The sequence below is a fragment of the Condylura cristata genome, unplaced genomic scaffold (genome assembly GCF_000260355.1).
Source record: "Condylura cristata isolate star-nosed mole 26May11 unplaced genomic scaffold, ConCri1.0 scaffold00004, whole genome shotgun sequence".
NCBI classification, from domain to species: Eukaryota; Metazoa; Chordata; class Mammalia; order Eulipotyphla; family Talpidae; genus Condylura; species Condylura cristata.
In genome coordinates this window covers 15,114,388-15,142,303 of record NW_004567105.1, presented here as the reverse complement: position 1 = coordinate 15,142,303, position 27,916 = coordinate 15,114,388, and the positions used below count along the sequence as shown (strand labels likewise).

Below are 27,916 nucleotides of genomic sequence, written 5' to 3'. Positions count from 1 at the left end.
TTTAATTTGTCCAAACATAGTTGTTTTACTGCTGTCTGAGCATCCAGAATGATAGGATAAGGACTTTTTTTTTTTAACCCAGACAATAAGTTCTTTGTATGCTGACTTTTGTGTTTATTATTACTTTTAAAGATTGTTTATTTACTTTTGTGTAGAAGAACTGGGGCACAGGCCAGAGGTATGGGGGAATGTGTGTGTGTGTGAGAGAGGACTCACCAGAGACAGAGTGGGGAGCAGGACAGGTCGAGAAAGTACATTGCTGAGGGGAGCAGCAGGAAAGACAGGATCTGTCTGCTGTGCCATGGGTGGGTCACCTCCCCAGCCAGGGCTACAACTAAGGTCATTAAGGTGGGCTGTTGCAGTGGTAGTGCTGAGACTTACTCCTTTAAGCCACTGGGGAGGCCCTGGGTAGGGTCTTATTTTCCCATCCATCCTAGTGCCTTATCATAAAGGTGGACTTTGTAGCCACAATCCTTTCTCTGTTCACACCTTATTTAGTGCCTTAGCAACACTTGACAGTCTCTTTCTTGAAATGTTCTCTCTTTTTCTCTCATGTTTTCTAAATATTCTCCAACTGTACTTGTTCCTCCTTGCTGGCTTTTCCTCTTCTAGCTTACTAGTAAATGCTGAACTTCCCTGGGAATTTGTCTAAGCCCATTTTTTTTTTCTATCTAGTCTAAACCTGGGTGATTTCATCTGTAGTAGAGTGTATTAGTGATCCCAATTTTGCCCTACCCCAATTCCTATATCTCCTGCTCCCCTAATTCCTACATCCAGAATCTCCTCATAGACAAAATATACTTCTTCTTTTGACTTAGGATTTGGACACATGAGTTACTTTGGGTAATGATATAAAATGGTAGAAGTAAAGGGCTACTGAGCCTATGATTTTTTAAAAAAATTTGAGATATCGATATAAAACATTGTATAAGTGTAAGGTGTATAAAAGATTGATTTGAGACATTTATATATTGCATGATTACCATCATGGCTTTAGCTAACACCTCTTTCATGTCATATAATTGTCATTTCTTTTGGTGAGGAGGACATTTTGGATCTAGTTTTTAGCAATTTTGAAGAATTTTATATAGTACTGTTGGTTGTAATCTCTGCCCTGTGCATTAAAGCTTTAGAACTTATTCATCTTCTAATTGTAAATTTGTACCCTTGAACAACATCTCTTCAGTCCTGCTAATGCCAGTCTCTGTTAACCACCATTCTATTCTCTATTTTGATGTGTTTGGCTTTTTACAATCCACACCAAAGTGCTATATAATATTTGTCTTCCTGCCTGATGTAGTTCATTTCACATCAGCTTTAAGGAACATTCATGCTGCAATAGCAAGATATTCTTTCTTGTGGATGAATGATACTCTATTATGATTTCATTACGAAACCTTTTTATTCATTCATCCATTGACAGACACTTAGATTGTTTCCATATCTTGACCACCGTGGATAATGCTGCAATGAACATAGCAGATCAGATATCTCTTTGACATCCTGCTTTTGTTTCTTGGGACTTTCTCAAGGCCTTGAATGTTTCCTCCTCAGCTTCTGTTGTTGCCACTGACTGCTGGCCTGCTGAACCCAGGAGGGTGAGAGACATACAAAGTACAGCACCTCACTTGACCCAACCAAGGTCTGCTGCTAGAAGCAGAAAGGCCTAGATTGAACCCCAACTGCTCTATGGATGTGAGCAAAATAAAGTGTAGTTGTTTTATTCTGCTGGGTGCAGCTGACCAACATATCATCTTTCTACTTGTGGCTCCCATAAACAGTTCTTTCACCATTGACTTCCCTTCTTGTATTCTAGATTTATATCCAAATGACTGAATACAAGTAATGGCAGCATCACTTAATATGTAACAGGCATCTGGAAAAAAAGAGACAAAAACTAAGATAAAAAAAAAACCAAAAACCTAAGATGAAAGTCCTCATTTTCATTCCCACATCTGCCTTTTCCAATCTCAGTAAATGATGCCATCATTCTTTCTGTTATTCAAGCCAAACAACCAGTAGTAATTAAAAAACACGTGTATGATTCAGGGAAATAGGTTCACACCTCAGCAAATGCATGTCCCCGCTCTCCAGCCTACACACTGTGCCACCAGAGCACCCAGGCCTTTCCCTAGACCACTGGGTCCCCTTCCCACTTTGTTTCCTCCCTCTCTCCCCACCTTTTCTGGCAGCTCCAACTGTAGCAGTCACTCTTGGTTGTCCTTTGCTTTCCTTCTCATATTTAGTGCATTAGCAAGCCCTGTGAGGTTTCCTACAGGGTACTTTTCTGTCTTCAGAGATATACCATCTCTTGTTTGGAAAACACCAGTAACCTATTCATTTGGGTCTCTGAGCTTTCACTTTTTGTGCTTTCTTTAGTCCATTCGCACATACTAACTAGAGAAATCCTTTAAAAGAGTAAATCCACTTACCTCCAATTGCTATTCATTATTGCCTACAATAAAATCCCAACTTCAGCAAGGGTCTCAAGTTCTGGCCCCTGCCCACCTCTTCATATCTCATTTTATACCACTCTCAGGTCTCACTGATCTTCTTGATGTTTGTGCTTTGAACACGCCCAATTTGTTCTGACCAGGGAACACTCTACTACCATCTCTCTCTCTCTCTTTTTACCATCTTCTTTAATAAGAAAGCTTTCTCACATATATATAGCTGCTGCCTCGCCATTGGATACTTAACAACTTAATAGCTTAAATATTACCTCCTCAGAGAGGTCTTTCACAGCCACTTTATTTCAGGGAGCTACCACACCCCACCATCATGTTTGCTAGGTGGAATGCATCCTTGTTGTGTTGCCCTATCCCCGTCCTTGGCAGTGAGTCTTCAGCTGTCAGCCCCTCCTGCTCAGAGAGCATGGTCACATCCCTTCCTAGAAGGGCCCACATCTAATGGGATGTCTAAAGGGCTGGACAGCTCTGCCTTGCTTGGGACTCACCTGAAGGGTTTACCCCAGTGTTTGTTTCTCCTGATAGAATGTAACTTACATGCACATAGGGACCTCTCTGAGTTCTGGTTATTATATCCCCAGTGTCCTGAAGCTTGGAACCTCATTATCAACATAATAGCAAATACCTGCTATTTATAACATGTTAAGCATTGTTCTAAATACCTTACCTATGTTAATTCTCTCCATCCACACAACAGCCCTTCACAACTGGGAAATCAAAATACAGAAAGGTTAGTTAACCAGATGGCAAATGACAGAACCAGTATATGAATCCAGAAAATCAGGGAACTATATATTGTGTACTTAACCATTCCTTTATTCTTGTGTTATTTTTTTTTTCCAGTAGCTGTTCCTTAAGTGTTGAAAGAATGAATAAATAATGACAAGGGAATATTTGAGTACCCATTTGAGACATGAAGGAATTAAGAATTCTTAATTCTGAGTACCTAATATATGCCAGGTGCTATGTATCCCAAAGAGATACTCTGTGAACAGATGTGACCCCTGCTATGAAAGAGCTTGTACAACTGGTGGAAAAACAAGATTAATTGTGAAAATGATTAAATATATGATTACAAATTGTTATTTTCCCTCCTTCCAACATGATAGTTCAGAAGTAGAGCCACTGTTGTTGCTATCCCGGATGTCTGGTTTACTTTTTAGGCAATCAGAGTACCGCACATTTCTCTCCCGTGGGGTAGAATGTTAGGTAATGGTGTGGTGATGAAATATGTCCTACTGTCTTTTTTTCAGACATAATCATAATTCCTCAATCCTCATTGGGTGAAAAGATTGGAGATGCTTAATTGATGTTTCTACTGATGAGATATTTTATTGTAGAAAGAGTTTCCTTCTGGAAAATGGTCTAGAGGGTCAGAAGCAAGACAGGGGTTGATGGAGAGCCAGCATTGCCTGCCCCTTTAGTCAAGAGAAAGTAAGTGTTAAGGAAGAAATGCTAGAGTGTAATGCCAAGGAGCACAGATAGTGGGGCCAGAACTGGGCCTGCCCTCTTGCTCTGTCACTTGCTATCTGTAGTGCAACGGCCTGCTTGCTTACTTGGGTTTTCTTTTCCTCATGTCTTAAATGGGAATAGTAATATTAGCTTCCTCCAAGGTTAGTAGCAAGTTATGAAGATAATGCATAAAAAGCAGATCTCAGTGTCAAAGAAGTCACTTTGCTTTCCTGTTTTCCTGTCCCATGGCTCCAATTCAAATTACCTTCTCTATCTCTCATTCAGGATTTCCCCAGAACTTTTTATTTGTGGTAATTTAATAGCACTTTCCCAGTATGACATACTATTACCTGTTTTTATTATCTCTTCAGTCAGACCTAGTCTTTGAATTGTATTAGTTTTCTTCCTCTTCCACTTCTCAATCAATATAGAAATACATTCTATATTGAAGGAAGTACATACTGAATCTATGACACAAGGAAGAAATGATTGCTCGTTGCAGAGTATAATAGTTATCTTTGCCATACCATCAACGTCAGTGTTTTTGACTCCTGGTAACAGTAACTTAAATTTGTACCAGTTGAAGCTGCTCAAGTACATTTCTTAATCATGAGAGACTTTTTTTCCTTAAAAAAAAAAATCAAAACAGCTGCCTTAATGGAGGAAGAAATAGGCAAAGAAGAGTTAGGAAGTGAGAGAAAAATGAGTCTTGCTGAATAGAGAAGAAATTTTGGTGAGAAGAAATTTTGCAGGAGAGATGTAAATGGAGGTGATTTGGAAGATACAGTTGGGCTTAGAAGGTGCCCAACAATATTTGACTTTCAGAACCCTGAAAGGAGCAGAGACTTCAACAGCCATTAACAAAATCATGGACGTGGACTTCTGAAGCTTACAGAATTAAGTATTCTATAAAGATTTCCAGGTCAGAAATGATTGATTCAGGACTCTAGAATAGCAAAGCTTTATGTTGAGAATCTTCAAACCTCTGAAAAAGGCCTGAGGAGAATTCACCAAATCCCAGATTTACCTCCCTGTAAGAATCAATTTGTGGTTCATGGCTTAAAAAATAAACAAACAAAAACAGGGTGAGAACTTGGTGAGTTAATGACTCTGGCCTTGGTCTATTAAATGTTCAAAGCACATACGGATGACACTGGAGTTTTGATGTGAGTGGAGCGACCTGAATTCTTTAGTGGAAGGAATGTGTTGTAATTTCCTAATGGTTTGAAAGAATTCCTAGAATTTCTTTTTCCTATTATGGTCACTGTTATTTCTCATAGAAGCAAGCGCGTCTTCTTGAGCTATCATGTCTTGAGGGGAGGAGACCTTAGCAAGCAAGTGGGTGGGGGCAATGCTGGCTGGTACAGCCATGGATAGCTTGGTCTGAGGAGCCCTGAGTTCCTCACCTATGGGTGTCAAACAGACCTGTCGGAAATCTTTAAAGCCAAAGGAAAACGAATGAACTCCACATATGGACCTTGTCAGTTCCAGGATGGGTGGTGGGAGGAAGAATTCTGCTGCTTCCCTCCAGGCTTTTAGCGTAATTTAGAAAAGTCTGTTCTTGTGGTCATTAGCCAATTATAACAGTTTTCCATTCTGAAGGATTTAGTCATCTCCTACTTTCAGTTCATCTGGGGAAAAAGAGTGCTCATCACAACCAAGACGACAGTTTCTATTGCACTGAATTCTCCCTTTGATGAAAATAAAATTCTCTTAAATCATTCAGGGCATTGAGTGCTTGGTGAATAAGCCCTGCAATGTGGATTCACCGATTATTATCACCATTTTCTGAATGTCCTTTGCCACTAGAATGTAAGCTCTAGGAGAGCAGGAATTTTACTTTGTTCACTGTATTAGCTTCAGGGCCAGAATAATATCTACCCCATAGAATAATCATAAGAAATAGATTTTGAGTAAGAGCATACACAGTTCAAAAATGATGATGCTGAGAAGGGAGTTTAGAACTTTAAAGTAGCATCATGCAGTTGAAGGATCATTAGACTTGGAGTCAGACTGACCCCGGGTTTGAAAATTTGGCACTGTCAGTTACTAGCTAATTATATACCTTGGGAAAATTAATTTACTGCTGTTAATCTGACTTCCTTTACCTATAAAATGAAATAAAAATGTCCACTTTAAAACATTGTTCTAAGGATTAATTGAGATGATGATTTTGTGATGGTGTTTGGTGCTCTGAAATGTTGGTGCTAGTCCATAAGTCACATTATATTATGTAACAGACTACCTACTCAGTCAGAGAGTAAGAAAGGGCAAGCATCTATTTATTGCTATAAAAATAGATGCTGAACTTTTTTTTTTCATGTGCCTGTCGATCATCTGTATGTCTTTTTTGGAGAAGTGTTTATTTAGCTTTTCTGCTATTTTTTTTTATTGGGGCCTTTTTTTTTCTTTTTATTGAGTTGTCTGTGTTCTTTGTAGATGTTTGATATTAGCAATTTGTTGGATATATGATGTGCAAGATGGAATATTCATCATCTCTAAAAAAGATTAACTTTTGCCATGTGCAACAACATGGGTGGAACAGGAGGGAATTATTGATATGCTTAGTGAAATAGGTTAGAAGGAGAAAGACATACCAGATGATTCCACTCATATGTGGAATACAGAGGAACAAAACAAAGAAATTGACCAGACCAAACCAAACCAAACAAACCCTAGAAATACACCTGCAGGGTTGAGATTACTAGAGGGGGAGGAATAAAGGGGTGGGGATAAAAAGGTGGGGTGACCCAGTAGTCTAGGGTAAAGGTTCTTTACCCTAGGATGTGGTATGGCGACATATATCTGAGATGTGAACCTATTCCCCTACATCACACACAATCTTGGAAACCATTGTTACCTCAAATAAAAATTATTACAGGGAGGATCCTCCCTGGTGGCGCAGTGGGTTAAAGCACAGCACTAAGAAGCTAAAGCCACTTCAGCATGAGTTTGATCCCTGCTCCGGAGGTGACCCACATGGTGGAGCAGACCTCTCCTGGCCTGCCCGCTGTTCCCCACAGCAGTGTACTTTGTCAGTCTGCCTATTCTGCTCCCCACTCTGTCTCTGGTGAATCCTCTCACCACCCCTGCACCTCTAGACTGTACCCCAGTTCTGTATGCATAAATAAATAAATCTTAAGAAAATAGCTAACTTAAAAAATTTATTACAAAGAACTTGAAGTTACAAAATATTTTTGTTTTGTTTTTAAAGATTATTTTATTTTTGCTAATAAAGGAAAATATTTCATAAATCAGAGTCCTGAAAAGTTAGCTTTGGTCAGTAAGGCCAAACATTGCTTCTCAAATAACTTTTTCCTAATCCTAGTAGGATCACATTTGGGAGCAAACGAAAACTTAGTCTACTTTCCTGAGATATGTGGTGAAACCTGTAAAATGTCAGGGGATGCAAATTAAGTATAACTGTAAATGATGCCTCAAATGAGTATTTTGCTTTAAACTGCTTGATATAGTAGTATTTATCAAAGGCAAAGAACACGCTGGTAAAAATACCCAGTTGTGCTTTTTCAGTTGTTATAAAAAGCTCTCTGGGTTGCCGGAGGTCACTGCTGGGCATCGCTCCATGTGTAAGAGGCTGGGCATATAGGCCGGTGTAACATGACTGTTTCTGAGGATAAGGAATTCTGTTTGCTACAAAGCGGGTTGTGTACATTTCCTAGTTTTTTTTTTTTTCTTCCCGGACTTATCAAGGAAAATGTCCCGGATTTTATTTTTCATTTATAGGAATGAGAAAGAAAAATGTGAAAGCCATATGGATAATTATTATATTTGTGACTTGACTCCTTTCTTCTGGAGAGGCTGAGTTAGCTACTCTCCACGTTTCGCCTCCCCAATGTCACTGCCTTTTCTCCTTTCTTCTTATGTCTTAAGTTTCTGAGTGGAGTGTGACTGGGTGTGTGAGCAGGACTGGTACTGCCCAAAGGGAAATTAGGAGGCTGCCTAAGCAACCTGATTTATGAGGCATTGAAAGGCCACGATTATCTCTTCCACTGGCCTGCCATCAGTGCCTGAAATTCCCATGATAAGAAACACCCATTAAAAGTTTTCTGTAGACACGCATGGTTTATTTGGGTAAATAAGAATTTATGTTAGGGAGAAAGAGGGAAGTAAGAAAATGGGAAAATATCTCATTAGGGTGATTTATTTTATCTTACCAATATTTTGTTTCAAGAGCAGCACCTTGACAAGTAAGTATACTATTAGGCTGAGGGAAAGTTGGGGGTTTGAAATTTTGTGTAGCATCTTAGTGTGTGGACTTTGAGCAAGATGAAGCCAGGAACACATGGGAGGAATTTCCTCAGAGTAGACAAAGAGCTAAGCTTCAAAGGCAAATTTAGGTGGTTCGCCATTCTGTGTTAAACCTGGTTAGAAAGTATAACACTCAGTGACCGGAGGGCTCTCCTTTCATCTCCCCTCCTGTCTCCTCATTCTTGGATAACCTTAACAGTACTCACTAATGAGTCTGTTATTTACCAAGTATTTTTATATACAAGTATATATTTTAAAGATTTATATTTTATTTATTTATGCATATAAGAACTGGGGTGCAGAGCAGACATGTGGGAGGTAAGAGGATTCATCTGAAACTGAGTGGGGAGCAGAACAGGCAGATCTAGTGACATACACTGCTGAGGGGAGCAGCGGGTGAGACGAGAGGTCTGCTGTGCCTTGTGGGTCAGCATTCTGGCTGGGGATCAGATTCATCCTTCAGTGACTGCCAACAATTTGATAGTGCTGAGACTTTATCCCCTGCACCACCAGAGAGGTCCCCAAATAATATTCCTGATGAAGACCAAGTAGATTTGTGACCATAGGGAGGTGCTTTTAAAAAAATATTTATTTATTTTGCACCATTGTTCATTTTTGCATGATTCCATTCCTGGTCTCCACCAGACCTTCTGAAACAGATTTTCTGAGGCTGGGACTTAGGACATTGTGTTTTAACAAATATGTCTACTGATTTTTATGTATATTTTTTGAGACCCATTGATGAGAGATGTTAGTAGTTTGTAGGGGTTGAAAGTATAAATTGCAAAGGTCAGTGAATCAGGTTCAAATCCTAGCTTTGCCACTTGTCTTGTTACCTTGGACAAGTAACTTAACCTGGTACTCAATAAAAGTACTGACTTCTCAAGGTTACGATGTAAGATAAGTCATGTGAAGTTTAGTCTGGCATGTGGCATATAACAGGGGCAAAAGTGATAACCATTACAGTGATGAGAGTGTATATTGAAAAAGAGTCTTAGACAATGCTTACTGATATTAAATATTTTATTGACTAGGTACTTTGTAAAAGATTAGCTTTAAATTTCATTTCAGTACATGGCAAAAACCACTTGATTTCCTAACTAACATTACCTGTGATTTTTCTGTTGTGTCTTTTTTGACTTTTCTGGTTGCTCAAACCCAACTAATAGCAAGTTGGATGAAAAGTTTTCTAACAAATAGTTAGAGCTATCTCACATAATCATGGTATCTAGCAATGGAAAAATTGGTGGACTAAAAATTGGTATGATATATTTTGAAAGATTTTTCATATTCTTAGAACAAACCACCTGGTTCCATTTCCATCTCTTGTTCCCTTTATTCTCTCAAATCTTTATTTCTTGTTTCCTGCCTTTGCTCCTTCTCCTGGGTTGACAAAATGCCTATTGCTCTCTTTTCCTGCCTTTCTCTGGTCTAATTCCTTCTCATTCATCTTGCAAACAGAATAATTCTACACAGCAAACACCCAAAGCTGTTTGAAATGCTGTTGAGTTTCACATTTATTTATTCAGGGTCATTATTGACAAATGCAAAAACAGACCTTGTAACCAAAAAGATCTCAGAAAACCAGACCAAGATCAGAGTAAAGGTAAAAAAAATGGCTCAACTATCTCATCTTAGTATAAATTATGGCAAGCAATATTACTTTAATGGCAATGTAGCAAGGAGAAAGATAGTAGACTATTATGTAATCATAGAGTGGAATCATAGATACATTTTCATTTGGGAGAAATGCTGACCTTCAGTGCTCTCCCCCCAACTAGGATCTAAAATAAATGGCTATTGAGGAAAATAGCGCATTTGGCTTCACCTTACATGAATTTCTTTCTGAATGCCAGAATCTTCCTAACTGTGAGTTAGAATGCTTGGGTTCAAAATTAGGTCTCACAGTTATTAGCTGAGTGTCCTTAGATAACTTAGTCTCTTTGTATCTCAGTTTTTTCATCAGAGAAATGGAAATAATGCACCTCAGGGGTACTTAGGAAGATTAAATAAGAGTAACACAGGTAAAAGACTTTGAGAAGTGCCTAACTGATGGCAAACTCTCAATTCTTGATTGCGATTGTTATCTTTCATTTTTATTCACCAAGTTTGAAATCCTTGGTGATGTCCTGACTGAAAAGGAGTTCAGGGGTTCCAGGTGTTCAGGGAGTCTCTGGCCAGACCATTTCACAAAGATCGTGAAAATTTGCTGGCATTGGTTTTTTTTCTTTCTGGGATGCAGGGTTTATTTACTTTTATTTCACCATTTATCAAATAAGTGTGCTATAAGTAAATCATTTCCAATAAATCTTGGATATTCTTGGACTTATCAATTAATTCATTACTAATAGTCACACTTTGGAACATGGTCTCTACTCTGACACGGGTTAAGAAATCAGAGAGGTATGCGCCATTATTAGCCTCTTTTTACATAGAACATGCATCTCACGTTTTGGAAATGTCAGTTTGGCCCAGTGCATATTTTCTTCTTATGACTAACGTTCTGCTTTTTTAATTCTTCAGATAATTAGATGGTTAATAACGAATCTAAGAACCTGCCTAAAATATGACAGGTGTGGAACAGTCACTAGTTGCTTAAAAAAGTAGAGAAATGTTTCAATCCCTGCGGTGAAAGTGTAGGAAAGCAGGGACTAAGGTATTATATTTCAGAAAGTATTCTCAGGCAAATCATTCTCTGAGAGACTTTAAAAAAAACATCAGCCATGCGAGGCACACCCCTTTGCTTCTATTCCATTTTTATCATACCAATCTCCCTTGCAAAATTGAGGTTGTTCATAAATATTTTCCTTCCAAACTGTGGGAAATATGTCATGAGTAACTTGGGTCCTTTGATAAAGTTAGGTTAGGGACTGCTTATCATTGAAACAAAGGACACAAAAGCAATTCAGTCCTGGGCCTCTGACAAAACTCTTCAGCAAACCAGGCGGCACTCATGCTCCTTGTTCTCAGGCATTCCAGGGGAGTGGCAAAGGACAGCAGGCACAAGGAATTGTCAAGGTTCTTTTTCCCACCCTTCAGAGTTAATACGTTTCTGATCATTTAGAAAAGAATTTTTTTTTTGCAAGAATCTAGAGAATCACCCCCGAAACCATCTTTAGCCATAATAGGCTTGGCTCTCTGTTTAAGACAGCCAGATGGATACCGCTTTTTGAACTCATGGTCACATCCCCATGGTCAAAACATGACCTCGTTTTGGGGACACTATTAAAAGATTATCTTATTATTGAGAATTTCCATTGCATCAAATAGTAAATTTCAGTAACATTCCTCTGTGGGGAAAAATGATGTAAAAGGAGCACATGGTTGGGACTGACCTCAGGCAGATTCTACAGATAGGTATGTGGAGATTATGCAACTAATTTGCTGACTAATAAAGCCCAACCGTATAGGGAGTGAAACTCTGGAGACAGAGACTTTCCCAGTCACCCTTGAAGGGCGTGTTCAGGTTCACATGCAACCATAGATGGAAATTTCATTTGACTATGTTGCCTTGGTACTAAGATGGTTATTTTGAAAGATGCCAAGGAGGAGCAAGTGTATAAAGAAGTGTGTCAGAATGATGGAATGATGGAATGAGAATGGGGTCACAAGGCAGCTAGCTGATGCTCCATTTTGTTGTTTATTTTGCTGAATGGGAATACAGACATTTTTGTCCTTTTTTTTTTTTTTCACTTTAGAAGCCAAATGATGCTCATAAGAAATGGGAAAAAAAAAAAAAAACTGCAGGGGAAGGTCTGTAAGTGATATGATAAGCAAGATACTAAGAAATTAATATAAATTATTTGTTCTTTAAAGCGTTGCCAGAAAAGGCACTTGAAAGAGCAGTTAGTTAAGATTCTAGTCAAAGAAGAATACAAAGATGTATGAGGGCCCAACAATTTGATAAAGTAGCTCAAATTAAACTTTTAGTTGTGATTTTGCTTTAGTCTTCTTTAAAAGCTATTAAGTTATAGTTGTTTTAAAAGACAAATGACTAAGTATCATTAGATCACTGAAATGCAAAATAACAGGGAAAAATCTCTTCTCCTCTACAAGGACTAATGTAACTATAATCTATTTTTTTATTTTAAAAAATACTGTATATATTATAAATGTGTTTTGGGGCTGGGAGCTAAAACTACATGTATTACTCTGTGTTTTTCCACCCAATAATCATGACAGACATCTTTCTACACTTTTTAAAAATAACCTTTTACGTTTCTTTTTAACGGATAACAGTTATTTTAAATATAATGCATTGGAAAAATTAAGCAACTTGGCAATATTGAAACTCAAGAAAATCCTATATTGGATGAATTTATTTATTTATTTTTAGAGATTTATTAATTTATGCATAAAAGAATGAGGGTACAGGCCAGTGATGTGGGGGAGTGAGAGTATATACCAGGGACAGAGTGGGGAGCAGCACAGGCAGATCAACTGAAATATACTGCTGAAGGGAGCACCAGGCAGGACAGGAGCGGTCTGCCACGCCATGTGGGTCACCTTCCTGGCCGGGGATTGAACTCATGCTGCAGTAGCTTGGGACAGCTTCACAGTGCTGTGCTTTAACCTATTGTGCCACCAGGGAGGGCCCTATATTAGATGAATTTCAAAGATTTTTTTCAGTATGATAGACTTGTCAATATGTTTTATAAATAGATACATTCCACCCACTAGGATAAGAAGCTGAGAGACATGCTATAGGTGATGCACACAGATTTTATAAGAATATATATAATAACGGGGGGGTGAGGAGGGGAGTGCATGGGATTATGGTGATGGCACACGGGTGACTTGGTGATGGGAAACCCGCAGGGATTACAACCGAGATGGAAAAAAAAAATGTACAAAATGATGTAAAAATAAACTGTTATAAAATAAAAAAAAAGGAAAAAACAACAGTCAAACTTTAAAAAAAGAATATATATAATATACTACCAATTCCATAAAATGTATGTATATGCACAGAAAGCAGACCAGCAGCAGAGACACACTGTTATCACAGGATGGCTCTAATTTAGGTTTCTTTTTTTCATTATAGTAGTTTTGTTTTGTTTTTGTATTTTCAGCAGTAAACTTTAATTACCTTTCTATTTGGTTAAAACTCATTGTATTATGTAAAATGTAATGCACCTGTTTAAAAAAAAATCATGTTCAATGACTGCAGAAAATAAACCCATCTGACTTAGTTTCCACTCTATCCCCAAAGCTAGAGTAATGGGATAATATATATAATAATAAACATACCCTTTGTTCAATTTTTTAATCATAATTTGAGGAATTTAATTTAAATTCCTTCATTAAGAGAAGGTAGTTCTCAGTTACTCTGAATTAGTTGGGCAGGTAATGAGACAAAACTCAGGAGATCATATTCTTTTATTACATATATGCAATATAAAAAATTAACAAAGCAATATATATATATTTTTAGCAAGTCCACAGGACCTCAGGAAAAAACAGTTCTGTATGTGAAGTTAATTTTATGGCACTGTGGATCATGTTCTGTATATTCAAGTACAAAGTAAACTATGTATAGTGATTATCATGGGTACAGAAGTTGAATACTAATGAAAAACTTTAATTTGGTGAACCATCACATACATTGTGCCCAAAAAATGACCATATATTGTTAATAAAGGCAAGGAGGAAACTGTTTCAACACTCAGGTTTAAATACTAAACACAAAAATAAAACAAATTCTGTGTCTACAATAATTTTTTGAAGTGTTTACAAGTGCATTGCAAATAAATGAGCTTTTTAAGTTTACATCCACTTCCTTTTTATCCAAGCGTATTTCTATTTTTATAATTTCTTCCTCATATTTTAAAGTCTCTTCTTATTTAGTTTTTTTTTAAAAGTTTCATCACGGCTGGTATCTGTGGAATCTAACCTCTAGCCTGAAGCTGAGACTTCATGCAAATTTTTCCTTTAAGGCTGCATCTTCACATAGTTCTCCAAGTGTTCAGAGTCAAACAGCACATCGTCCTTTATGTGCTCAGTGGGTCCACAGTGGCAGTGCTTCTGTTTCAGTAGGTTTTTCTTCTACGCCCTTTCCCGTCCTTTCTGCAACAGTAGTGTCCAAACTTTCACAACACAAGTGTTAGGTAGTAAAGTGCTTTATACAAGGAAATACTGTGTACATGTGGAGAGGTTCTATTTAAAACCTCACAGATCAAAGTTCACATGTATCACAAAAGAGAAGGCTCTTTTAAAGAAATACCTTTTCTGATAGCAGGATTGGGAATTCCTTAAAATCTCATTAATTACTTTAAGTAGCGCAAATGTAACGAACCTATCTGAAAATGGGAGGAGGCCTTGTTAAATGTATTGCCTTTAACAAATTACTGCTAAATATCATAGTGTTATTAAAATACTCTTAGTGTTTAGGAATTTCAGAATCAGTCCCATAGAAAATAGGTACCAGCATAAATTTTTTTCATTCCTCTTTATGAAATAAACTATATTTTAACATGGGCCCAAGAGAGATAGGTTAGACAAGACCCATGCATTGAACACTTCTATGCATTTTGGCACTTTAAAAAATTCCAGTTTCATTTTTGAGGTTTCCTTTCCATTAAGTTTGTGTTTTTTTTATATAGACAAGTGCCATTATTTGTTATCTACTTCTGTTGCTACTTGCACTTTCTTTTTAAAATATCCATGACTTTTCTTCCGAGAGATGGTTTCCAGTGTTGGACAAAACTTTTCATATTCACGATAAGTCTGCCTGTTCTTACATCTTCATGTCCTGCTACAAGGTACTGCAGACCTAAAAGAGAACAAAGTTAGTGGCTAGATAACATCAAAATTTATTGCAGAAGTATATATGACTTCAGCAGCTTTATAAATGCATAGTCCAAAGTTTTATATATTCATGGTTAAAGAGAAGAGGCATAGGAAACAATAACTGAAATTTAATAAGCATTTACTATGTGCTAACTGCTTAACATGATTGTCTCATTTAATTTTGAAAATAACCCCATGATGTCAGTACTATTGTTCTTGTTTTACAAATGAGCAAACTGAGGACCAGCAAGATTAGAAAACATGTTCAGTGTCTCCCAGTAAGTTGCAACACTCTGACTTAAGCAAAGTTTCTTGGAGAACAGCTTTTTCAAGGTCTAGGGCAGAAAGACAGAAGGTAAACATGAGTATCTTATTGTGCTAAAAATCAGGGAAACATTCAAGGATTAATGGGGATCATTTTATTTTTTTCTGCTTTACTTGCTTTAAAAAATTAAAAAGACTTATTTTTATTTAAAGAATCATTTTGAAAATGTTTTTACTATTTTCTTAAGATTCATTATTTATTTATTTATGCATATAAGAACTGGTGTGTAGGCCAGAGGTTGGGAGGGTGAGAGAATTCATCAGACACAGAGTGGGGAGCAGAACAGGCAGATTTACTGAAATACACTGCTGAAGGGAGCAGCGAGCAAGACAGGAAGAGGTCTGCTGCATCATGTTGGCTAGTTCCCTGGCCTGGCTGGGGATCAAATTCATGCTGCAGTGGCTGCCACTAGCTTGATAGTGCCAGGACTTAACCCCTCCCTAGAGAGGCCCTGGAGAATAATTTTTAAAGGATATAGGAGCGGCTGAAAGGGGTTATAACTTGTCTAAGCTATGGTAATTTGAGCATCATGAAACATCATAGTTATGTGTATTGAAAGATACCAAATCAGGGCCCTCCCTGGTGGTGCAAGGTGGGTAAAGCACAGCACTATGAACCTGGCCGCAGCTTGCTTCAGCACAAGTTCGAGCCCCGGCAAGGTAGGTGACCCACGTGGTGCAACAGACCTCTTCTGTCTCACCCACTGCTCCCCTCAGCAGTGTATTTCAGTGGATCTGCCTGGTCTGCTCCCCACTCTGTCTCTGGTGAATCCTCTCACCACCCCCTGCACTTCTGGCTTGTACCCCAATTCTGTATGAATAAATAAAATCTTTAAAAAAAAAAGAAGATAACAAATCAACAAAAATTCACATGCCAACATGACACTCAAAAAAAAAAAAACAGAGAGAGAGAAAGAGAAAAACTAATCCATTGTCATTTGAAGCAGTTGTTAAAAGTATTTCTTAATTTGGAGCCTCCCTGGTGGCACAAGGCTTAAGTCTTGGCATTATGAATCTCTTTATAGCCTCTGCAGCATGATTTCTATCCCAGGCTAGGGAGTTAATCCATATACTGTAGCAGACCTCTCCTGTCTCACCCGCTGCCCTCAGCAGTGTATTTCAGTCAGTTTGCCTGTTCTGCTTTCCATTCAGTCTCTGGTGAATATTCTCAAACTGTGCCCTCCACGACACACACATCTAGCCTACACCCCAGGTCTTAAATGCATAAATAAGTAAAATCTTAAACAATATTTCTTAATTTTAAAATTGGAAATTAAAGGGGGAAAGAGCATTATTCTGTCTTTTTTTTTTCTTTTAAAAGATTTATTTATTTATACATACAGAGCTGGGGTATAGCAGAGGTGTGGGGTGGGGGTGGGGGTGTGTGCGAGAGGACTCACCAGAAACAGAGTAGGGAGCAGAACAGGCAGACTGACTGAAATACACTGCTGAGGGAGCAGTGGGGAGACAGGAGAGATCTGCTGTACCACGTGGGTCATCTCCCTGTCTGGGAATCAAACTCGTGCTGCAGTGGCTGCAATAGCTTCATAGAGCCGTGCTTTAAAGCCTTGAGCCACCAGGGAGAGTCCTATCCTGTCGTTTCAATAGGAACTGTATTTCATGGTAATCTAACAGTCCAGCTTGGAAAAGAAAGATCCTTAGAAAAGTTTCTTAAAAGAAAGAAATTAGATAAAATTAGAAAAAAACAATTTTTCAAACTGTAATGATATTATTGATCTAGGAAGTGATCAATTTTCAACTAGTAATAAAATTATGCTTAGTGGAAACTGGATGTTTGTATAGTGACTAAGTAACACCACAGTCATCATTATCTAGACTCAAAAGGGAAAACAAAACTGTCTACTAGACAGTTTTGATTGTCATCCCTTCAACCCAAGTGTCAAGTTTAGCAATACTGATGTTTGGTTATCCAGAACCAGTGTGTCTTCTGATGCAATTCAGCAATATCCTTGATGAATTTTGGCCAAATACTCACGTTGACCCAAGTCTCTTTATTGAGATTATAGGAAATATAGGGAGTAGGAGACAACCTCAATGACACCACAGGGGACGAGATATAGAAAATTGGATCCTCTACAGGATACCTGGCCTAGGTTCTTCAACAATAATCATTACGTCAACAATAATAAATAGATAGATACTCATATGAAAGAGAACGGTGGAACTTAAAAGCCAGATACAGGGCTCTCCCTGGTGGTGCACCGGGTTAAAGCACCACCTTATAAAGCTAAAGCCACTGCAGCATGAGTTAGATTCCCGGCCAGGGAGCTGATCCACATGGCGCGGCAGACCTCTCCTGACCCACCTGCTGCTCCCCTCAGCAGTGTACTTTGTTAATCTGCATGTTCTGCTCCCCACTCTGTCTCTGGTGAATCCTCTCACCAACCACACTGATAGCCTGTACCCCAGTTCTGTAAGCATAAATAAATAAATCATAAAAAAAAAAAGCCAGAACAACATGTGATTCTGGATTGAATACTGGCCAGGATGAACCAGCTCTAAACGACATATGAGATCAGCTGGGAAATCTGAATAGGGGTCAATGTTAGATTATATGAAAATAAACTAAAACTGAAGGCAAAGATTATTATTATTATTATTATTATTTAAAGATTTATTTATTTGTGCATACAGAACTGGGGTACAGGCCAGAGGCTCAGGGGCGGTGAGAGGCTTCACCAGAGACAGAGTGGGGAACAGAACAGGCAGATCGACAAAGTACACTGCTGAGGGGAGCAGCGGGTGGGTCAGGAGAGGTCTGCCACACCATGTGGTCACCTCCGGGACAGGCGGGAATCGAACTCATGCGGAAGCAGCTTTAGATTCTCAGTGCTGTGCTTTTAACCCACTGTGCCAGCAGGGAGGGCCCGAAGGCAAAGATTATTAACTGAGTAAAGCAGATTGTAGAATGGATCATATAGTGATTTTTATTATACTTAAAAAATACAATATATAGCTGCAGAGAACAAAGTCTGAAAGAATTTGCACTAAGCTGTTAACAAAGATGATTTTTAAGGGTTAGAAATGTTGAAGCTTAAAATTTTCTCCTGTGTTCCTATATATAATAGCTTCTATAATACTAAAGGATTATTTAAAAACATTATTAAATGTAATCAGTCCTAAGCATAAAAATAGAAGTGATGGTGTTTTCCAGAAAAGAGAGGGGAAAATGACAGAGGTTTCAAACACTAGATAGCACACATGTAAGATGGATTATGTGGTATTTAAATCCTTTAAAGGGGTACCTTGGCTTCTGTGTGAAAAACATCACAGTATTTAATTAAGAGTGGCTAAAATATAGAGGTCATGAGATTGTGTAATTTCTGAAATAATGAATCACTTTTAAAACTAATTTTTAGGAAGCTTCAGTGTTAAGTCTAATTTTTTTTAAAGATATATATTTATTGATGCATAGAGAACTGGGGTTTAGGCCCGAGGTGCAGGGGCAGTGAGAGGATTCTCCAGAGACAGAGTGGGGAGCAGAACAGCCTGACTGACAAGTACACTGCTGAGGGGAGCAACGGGTGGGTCAGGAGAAGTCTTGACTCACCATGTAGATCACCTCCAGGGCTGAGGGCAGGGAATCGAACTCATGTGTAAGTGGCTTTAGCTTCTTCTTCTTTTTTTTTTTTTTAACTTTTTTTTTAATGTTTTAAAAATTTTTTTAAAGATTTATTTATTTATTCATAGAGAACTGGGGTACAGGCCAGAGACTGGGGTACACCAGAGATGTGGAGGGTGAGAGGATTCAACACCCTCCGCAGTGGGGAGCAGAACAGGCAGATCGACGAAGTACACTGCTGAGGGGAGCAGCGGGCTGGTCAGGAGAGGTCTGCCACGCCATGTGGTCTCCTCCGGGGCAGGCGGCAGGCGGGAATCGAACTCATGCGGAAGTGGCTTCAGATTCTCAGTGCTGTGCTTTAACCCGCTGCGCCACCAGGGAGGGCCGTTTTTTTTTGTTTTTTTTAAAGATTTATTTATTTATTCATAGAGAACTGGGGTACAGGCCAGAGACTGGGGTACACCAGAGATGTGGAGGGTGAGAGGATTCAACACCCTCCGCAGTGGGGAGCAGAACAGGCAGATCGACGAAGTACACTGCTGAGGGGAGCAGCGGGCTGGTCAGGAGAGGTCTGCCACGCCATGTGGTCTCCTCCGGGGCAGGCGGGAATCGAACTCATGCGGAAGTGGCTTTAGATTCTCAGTGCTGTGCTTTAACCCGCTGCGCCACCAGGGAGGGCCGTTTTTTTTTGTTTTTTTTAAAGATTTATTTATTTATTCATACAGAACTGGGGTACAGGCCAGAGACTGGGGTACACCAGAGATGTGGAGGGTGAGAGGATTCAACACCCTCCGCAGTGGGGAGCAGAACAGGCAGATCGACAAAGTACACTGCTGAGGGGAGCAGCGGGCGGGTCAGGAGAGGTCTGCCACGCCATGTGGTCACCTCCGGGGTAGGCGGGAATCGAACTCATGAGGAAGTGGCTTTAGCTTCTTAGTGCTGTGCTTTAACCTGCTGCGCCACCAGAGAGGGCCCATGTCTAGTATTTTTAATGAACTTGCTTAGAAACTAGAGTAGAACAAATGCTATAGGAATTTGCCATTAATTTAAATTATACATATAATTAAACAAATAAAAAACAATTTAAATCTGTAAATTATGGGATAGTATCAGGCCCAAAACAAACATGGTTATGTTATCTGTTGCATCACATTATGATTTACTGTATTTTCCTATTCCAGTACTTTTGGCAGCTACTTTGCTACATACTCAAGGGGCACAACATTAATTTTGTATTCACAGAAAAAGAAAATATTATACTTTAGCTCTTGTCTTCACATTCTAATGTATATAATTGCAACTTAAGTACCAAAAATGGATGATGGATCAAGAAGATTTGATAGATATACACAATGGAATATTACCCAGCAATCAAAAAGACAAACTCCTGCCATTTGTAACAATAAGAATGGCTATGAAAGGGATTATGCTAAAAGAAATAAGTCAGAAGAAGAAAGACAAATACCAGGCGGTGCCACTTAGAGGTGGAATATAGAGAAAGCAAACAAAGGGTCAGGTAAAACCAAACTTAAAAACTAGCTCTTGAAAGATGACTATGGTGTTGAGGAATCAGAAGGGGGAGGGGAAGAGACAGGGCCAAGAACAAAGTGGAGAGGAAGCACAATAGACTATGGTGGTGGACTGTGGGTGCACTATGGTAATATCACCTGTATTTTCAAAATACAAACAATGATGTAAACCAATGTTGCTTCAATAAAAACAATATATATATGTATACATATATATGTATATATATATATATACACACATGTGTATATGTATAGAATATATACAATATAACAAAATACATATTTTTATATGATTGATGAATTAGTAAGTGTATAATTTGAATGTAGGAGTGGATAAATGTGCAGGGATGCTGATTAAATTGCTTCTTTTTCAAAAGTAGCAAAGGAAGCAAGTTGGCGTGTAAGATTTCAGGTTTTCTTATCAACTTTCTTGGCCTTAGCTACTGAACTTGTAAAAATGGAAAAACAAAGTGAAATGAAAGAGTGTCTGGTTTTGCTTTGGCAGGTTCCAGTCTTTTCTTCAAAGCAAGTAAACATGTTTTCAAGAATTCTTTGAATAATTGCGCTTATGTTTTCAATTGTGATGAACTCAGTTGATTCTTTGACTGTTTGGCAGAAACCTGATTAGGAAGTATAGTTCACTTCCTGGAGGGTGGCTCAGATGGTCAAAGCTTTTGTTTTTAATGTCTTACTAAAAACTGGGTGAGTTTCTTTTTTGTTTCCTTTTGCCAAGACAGTAGAAAGAGCTTATAGGAAAACCCCACCACATAAATTATTGGGAAATAGAACTTAAATGAATGACTCTTGGTTTCTTGTACTCAAAATCAGAGATTTTGAATATTTCATTTCTTTGGAAATAGACCTATTCATTATTTAAAATGTCATTTTCTTTTTCTTATTAAAATTTAAATTCACTTAAAATATTGGAACAGTATAAAAGGATGTGAGAAACTAGTTAATAGCCAAAAAAAGTAGAGATTTATAGTATTTAAATAGTTTAAGCTGGGGAAATAATTTATTGGCAGTTTGTCTCTACCAACAGGTAGAATTGTCTGTCCAATTCTTTCAAATTTATTAATCAAAGAGCAAAAATAACTTCATATTAACATAACTGTGGTTTTCAGGATTACATTTGGAGAGAATTTGACTCAGAACATACATAAATTATGCACCTGTTTCACCAGTGCTATCTATTATAATACTACATTACAGGAAACAACAACAGAGGATTTAAAAAAATTATGTCTTACTAGAACTGATTACCTGGTTACACTACTGTTATCTGGGTACTAATGGTAGGTTCTGGAGATGCTATGATCAACGATCTAAATACTTGCCTCAATTTAATGAGGGAGATAGAGAAATAAGCAGCTAATGACACAAAATGAAAAATGTGCCTGTAGAGTGGTCAGGTAAAAATCCTGTATTTGCTTGTCTCTGTCTGTGCCATAACATTTTAAGGTACAATTTTCCCATCATTCCACATTTCTCTAAAATGTTACACGTTTTTTTGTTGTTTGTTTGTTTCTGCTGTTTCTAATTTGAAACCAGAATGATCAGTTAATGAAAAACAAGATGACGTGAACTTGAGTGTTGTTTTCCTATCCAGGAGAAACAGATGCTTCTCATACAACAGTAAAAATGAATTCAATATTATTTGCACAGATGGACTTTTGCATCTGAATTTCCCTTGGGAACAAGTTCTACCCAGTGTACTGTAATAGGACCTAGATTTCAGATAAAGTATTTATGGCAGATAAATTCATGAAAGCGGTTTCTATGCTACTGGCACCTGGAACCACAGAAGACTTCTATTTTAGGATAGAGATTACTACATTGTCGGATCTTAAATATCTTACTTTTTATAAAACATGTGGAAGAGAAATAATAATTTTTTGATGTTAGTTCAAAGATTTGCATTTGGATTTTGCCCAGAATTTGGATAGTAAAAAGAAAAGTTGTGCTTGCTGAGTTTATTTACATTGTGATTCAGAGAATGTAGGACACGTAGCAAATTAGCAGAGACAAGGTAGTTAGTTATTAAGCCAGAAAAGTCTAAGGCTCACCAGGATAGAGGATTGGACAAGTGCAGCCTCTGCTAGTCCATGATTCTGGGTATAATGTTCGCTTTCCTCGTAGTATTTTCAATTTGGTGGATTTTAATACTTTTTTTATCTTCACATTGACCTCAGCATGAGATCCTTTATCATGAGCTGATAAAATCTTTATTTTCAGCACTGTAACAACACAATTCCCAAAGTCAAAATGTATAGAATTTCATATTCCCTTTTGAAGTTTGAACAACTTACATTTTATATAGTATAATGGAAAAATGAATTACTGATGATGAAAATGTAGAATTTTGCTTTAAAAGTCATTAGATTCATTTTTGCACTGACTTCATCTCATTATCTGTATTAACTATATTCTTGCTTTTTAGACATTTTTCAAATGCTAGTCCCATATCTGTGTGCTAGGAGAAAAAACCCAACATTTGCATATTGAAAATATAATCTTAAGCACATTCAGTTAGCAAATCTAAATAGAACAAAAATGCATAGGAAGTAGAAATGTTATCCAGTTTTAATTTTTTAAATTTAGATAACAACTGTATTACACTTTTATGCCTGAATGTTTTCAATGATATGACATAGACCAAAATATTATTGACAGAATATATTTTAAGTATCCCAAGGAGACTAACTAATATTGATTACCTTGTCTTCTTCCTTTAGTATAAAATACAAACTGACTGGGATTAGGAAGGCTGTCTCAGTGATGTCAGAGCTCCAGTATACTATGTCACTCATGATTCTAATATGCTCTTCCACTTAAAACAATGAATTTAACTAGGGATTTAGTAATAGAATAAATTGGAATTGGAAGAAAGTTGACCTAAGGAAGAACATGTTCAGCACTAGGAGAAGAGTTTTACTGGCTTATCTATATCTCAATGGAGGATTCTGTGTAGGGAGGGACACCTATACCAGTTGGGGCCATACAGTCCCCTTTATGAAATCACCAAATCTTAGACTTCTAAGGGATTTTAAGAAGTCATCTAGTTTTGTTTTATGAATGAGGAGACAAATTTTTATGAAGTTGATTGAAGTACTCAAATTTGTATGATTGGTCGGTAAGAAGTAGAGATGAGACTAGAACCTGGATAAGATAAATGCATGCAGCGTACACAGCACAGTGCCATGCACCAGGCCAAAGCTCAACAAATGCTGACTATTATTTTCCCACTACAATTGAAGCTCAGAGAAAGTCGGATCTTTAGGCATTACTAGAGCTCAGTAAATATTTGTTAAAGAAATAAGCAAATGATGCAAATGTTTTTCCCCATTTATCCAGAATTTGGGATAGGGAAACCACTTTTTTTATTTATAGGTATACTGCACTTGATAAGACTAAGGTATATCATTACATCATTATGAACACTTAAATTGTAAGTAGAAAATAATACAGTTGTATGAGAAGATGCCAACGAGGTTGTTTACAAATTCAATCTGTAAGTTGCCAGATCTGTGTGGTGATGAAAACAGTCAATGTTTACACTCAGTGGACTAACTTGGGGGGAAAAAGTTCTTAATCTTTTCTCTCTAAATTTATTTTCTTTTTGGATATTATATGCTTTAAAGGTTTTCTTCCATTATTTAATGAAGCTGGTAGGTGAAAAAAGGGACTATACATGTGACTTTAGGTAAGATTTATGAGATTTTTAACATTACTTTTTCATCTATAATGCAATTAAATACAATCTTATCAAGAACCTAAACACTTGGTGTCAGGAATCATGGTTTAAATTTTTCCTTTTCATTTTACTGCACATTATAACTGTATAAATTTTAAACAATAAAAAGCCTCAGGCACTAGTGGAGAATATGTTGGCAAGAGAAGGAATCAATATATTTAATAGGAAAGACAAATTATCTAAAATTTGAAGAGAGGATCAATCTTTACTTAGGGAAAATCTTTCCAATATGCTGTCTTCCCCTCATATTTGAAAGGTAAATGTGTGTTTAGCAGACAGAGAGAGTGGGCAGGAGACTCAGGAGGCCAGCTGATCTCAGTACCTTCCAAATCTATATCTTCTTTCTCCTCCCTGTCTTTTACTGAGCACCTAGTGTATGCAAGTTAATATGCTAAGTGCATTTTTAAAAATCTCATTTCATGGAAAAGGTGGTTATCTTCCCTATTTTACAGATGTGTAAGTCTGGAGAAGTTAAGTCATCTATCCAATAAATCAGCAATCAAACCATGTAAGTCTGAGTGTGAAGCCTGAGCTCTTAATTACTGTGAAATACCACTTTAAACTTACATAGTAAGCTTACACATAATAAATGGGCATGGGAATTGTTTAGGTGACAAGAGATGTTCCTTTTAGATTACTAAGACACCCATAAGAAAGGATCCCCCTTTTATTGTTTGCCTCCTATAAAGGCTGGACAATCTGAATTTGTTCTACCAGCTCCTGTCCTCGTCAGGACTTTCAGTACTGTCTCTATTAGGAAAACTTAGCTCAAGAGTAGAATACTGTTTGGTATTATTATGTAACTTACTCTTTGATTTATTAAGAATGTCATAAACAGGCCACTCATTTCCTTAAAAATCTTTGTACTAAGCTTGAGTACAAAGTAGATTGAATAGATTCTCAGAAGCATTCAAGAATAGATTCTCAAGGAGCATTCAGTCTGAACTCACCATATGAGTATTTCATTCCACAAAATGCCTTGGGGTTTCCTAACACCTGTTCTTTACATTCACATTTGCCTGCAGAAAGCAAATGAAAAGTGGTGTTAATTATTTAGAAACTAAGAAGAAAAAAAAAAAACAGCAAGTAAATTTAGGTAGCACACCTCTTCAAAGCTTGAGTGATTGAAACAAAACAATTCCTAGATACTTAGAAACCATGAAAATTCATTCAAAAGAAATAGAACCGCTTTCTGAGTTGAATTATCTTTCACCCAATAATAAAGTATTGCTCTAAGAGGATTATAGAAAGGAAGAAAAAATATAGTTAATGTTTTAAATTGATGTTCTGATAAATATAGTCTAATATTAATATTCCATGCTAATGGAAAAGAACACCTAAATGGACAAGACCTACAGGAAAGACAGTTATCTTCTTATAATTAGTGCTCATAATAAAAGCCAAATAAGACACAGCAATCGGGGCAAGTCCTTTGAATATAATGCTTCTAAATTTTATTTCATTTATTTCTCAAAAAATATTTACTTTATTTATTTGTGCACACAAGAACTGGGGTGAAGCCAGAGATGTGTGTGGGGGGTGCATGTGAGAGGATTCACCAGAGACAGAGTGGGGAGCAGAACAGGCTGGTCTACTGAAATACACTGCAGCGGGCAAGAGAGGAGAAGTCTGTTGCAGCATGTGGGTCACTCTCTGGCTGAAACTCGTGTCACAGTGGCAGCTGATAACTTTATAGTGCTGGGACCTAACCATTTGTGTCACCAGGGAGGCACAATGCTACTAAATTTTAAAGCAGATAAACATGCAGATATAAAAAGCAGTAGTAAACAGGTATAATATGCAGAGCTTGATGCTGTATATATATATATATATATATATATATATATGTTGGAGTATAAATAAATGAGCAAGATACAGTTCTTAAGGCTTATAATTCAGTAAAGTTAATAACACAAGCATATGAACAGTAATAAGTGTTCTAAGACAGGTGCCATAGAGGCTTGGTCATCTTTTTAGGAAAATAGAAAAAAAGCGTCATGGCTGAAGGATTTGAAATGGACTTTGAAGAATAAGTAGGATAATTTCTTCCCAAAATTAAAATTATATGTTATAATTGTTATGTATGAGAGATTTGTTATGTATGAGAGATGTGCCTTTGCACATGGTTTACAGAAATCATTTTCATATTTATGATGTTTCCTCTCAAGGCTTTGATCCTTGGGGACAATAGGTGTGTTTTATTCACCTTTATGTTCCCGAAGTCCAGAATGGACAGAATTTTCATTCTTACTTTTTTTGATGATTAGGTATAATTTTACCCTTTCACCCCCTGGCCTCATGAATTACGTTTCATAGGTACTGAGTGATTATAATAGTGGGTAGCATTTACCTACAAGTACTTGCTGTGAACCAGACACTATTTTAAGTGCTTTATTTTTATTTACTCATTTCAAAGTCTAACAGGTGGAAATTTGACAGGAATGTAATGATAAAAGAGTGAATAAAGAATTGTAAAAATGCCACCCATCCTGGTGGCACAGCGGGTTAAAGCACAGGACTAAGAAGCTAAAGCCACTTCAGCATGAGTTCCATCCCTGCCCCGGAGGTGATCCACATGGCACAGCAGACCTCTCCTGACCTGTCCACTGCTCCCCTCAGCAGTGTACTTTGCCAGTCGGCCTGTTCTGTTCCCCACTCTGTCTCTGGTGAATCCTCTCACCACCCTTGCACCTCTTGCTTGTACCCCAGTTCTGTATACATAGATAAATAAATTTTTTTTAAAAAATTGTAAACATATAGACTATGTTCAAGGAAGAGTCAGTTGTTCTGTTTATCTGGGGTACAAATTAAGTAGAGAATTGAAGGAAGATCTAGATTAATATGCAATTTGGGCCTGGATTTAATCCGATAAAGAGGAATTTTAATGTTATCAGCTTAAAGTAGGTACACAAACTTGAAGTACATGTATGTATGAAATTAATTAAGTAATACTATATCAAAAGGATTAGAATAGAAGTATAATGGAGGCAGATTCTATTCAATTAGAAGCTAGTAGTTGATAACAATAAGTAACTAATTTGAGTGATACCTTTTCCCATATGATCTTATAATACAATAATCTTATAAGATAGACTTAATAGCAAATAAAACAAATGAAAGCTTGGGGATATTAGCTTGCTCAAGGTAGCATAGCTGATTTATGGAAAAGTCAAATTAAGCCTGGATTCTGGGAGAAACTGAACCCTCTGGTCTTTCCACTGTATTTCTCCTTAAAACAGATAGATAGAATGAGGGTTCAGAAGCAATTATGGGTCTAGAGAGGAAGAAATATTTAGGGTCTACAAATCTTCAATGTGGTGGACAAGGACACGGGAAGAGGAAGTATAAAAATGAACTTGAAGTTTTCATCTAAAGTGGTAGAAAGAGTTGTTGAACCACTAACAAATAAGGAAATTGGGAGGAGAGGATTTCAGGGCTGCATAAATCAGGGTTTTTCATGAACAATCAATTGCTTAACTCAAATGTTGAGGGAATGTGAGTAACTCAAAGAAAGGAGGAAAAGCTGAAAAACCAGAACTTAGAAAGGACGAGAATCAGGTGACTTGGGTAAGAGAAATACTGGGCAGTCACTTTTATGGCTCTGCTCCTGGAGTCATGAACTCTAATCACGTTCAGACTGTCAATTCCAGCCAAAGATTTAAATTCCAGGGAAAAAAAAACATCTGATTGGCCTCTCCAAAACTATTAAATGGGGGAAAGGTGGTTCTCCAAAGAAATTTGTGTTGAG

General features: G+C 37.5%; 1 protein-coding gene across 2 annotated transcripts in view; it reads right to left on the bottom strand.

The window, feature by feature from the left end:
- Nucleotides 1-13,555: 13,555 nt before the first annotated feature.
- NTN4 (netrin 4) overlaps nucleotides 13,556-27,916 on the bottom strand; it is a 100,898-nt gene continuing 86,537 nt past the window's right edge. Inside the window, exons 8-10 of one of the 2 annotated variants that reach the window (XM_004675796.1) lie at nucleotides 25,119-25,187; nucleotides 22,481-22,651; nucleotides 13,556-14,961 (exon numbers count right to left, since the gene is read on the bottom strand). In XM_004675796.1, coding sequence (XP_004675853.1) covers nucleotides 14,825-14,961; nucleotides 22,481-22,651; nucleotides 25,119-25,187 — 377 coding nt within the window. In that variant the 3' untranslated portion in view covers nucleotides 13,556-14,824. The remainder of the gene's footprint in view (nucleotides 14,962-22,480; nucleotides 22,652-25,118; nucleotides 25,188-27,916) is intronic. The other variant, XM_012720697.1, reaches the window with a different exon arrangement.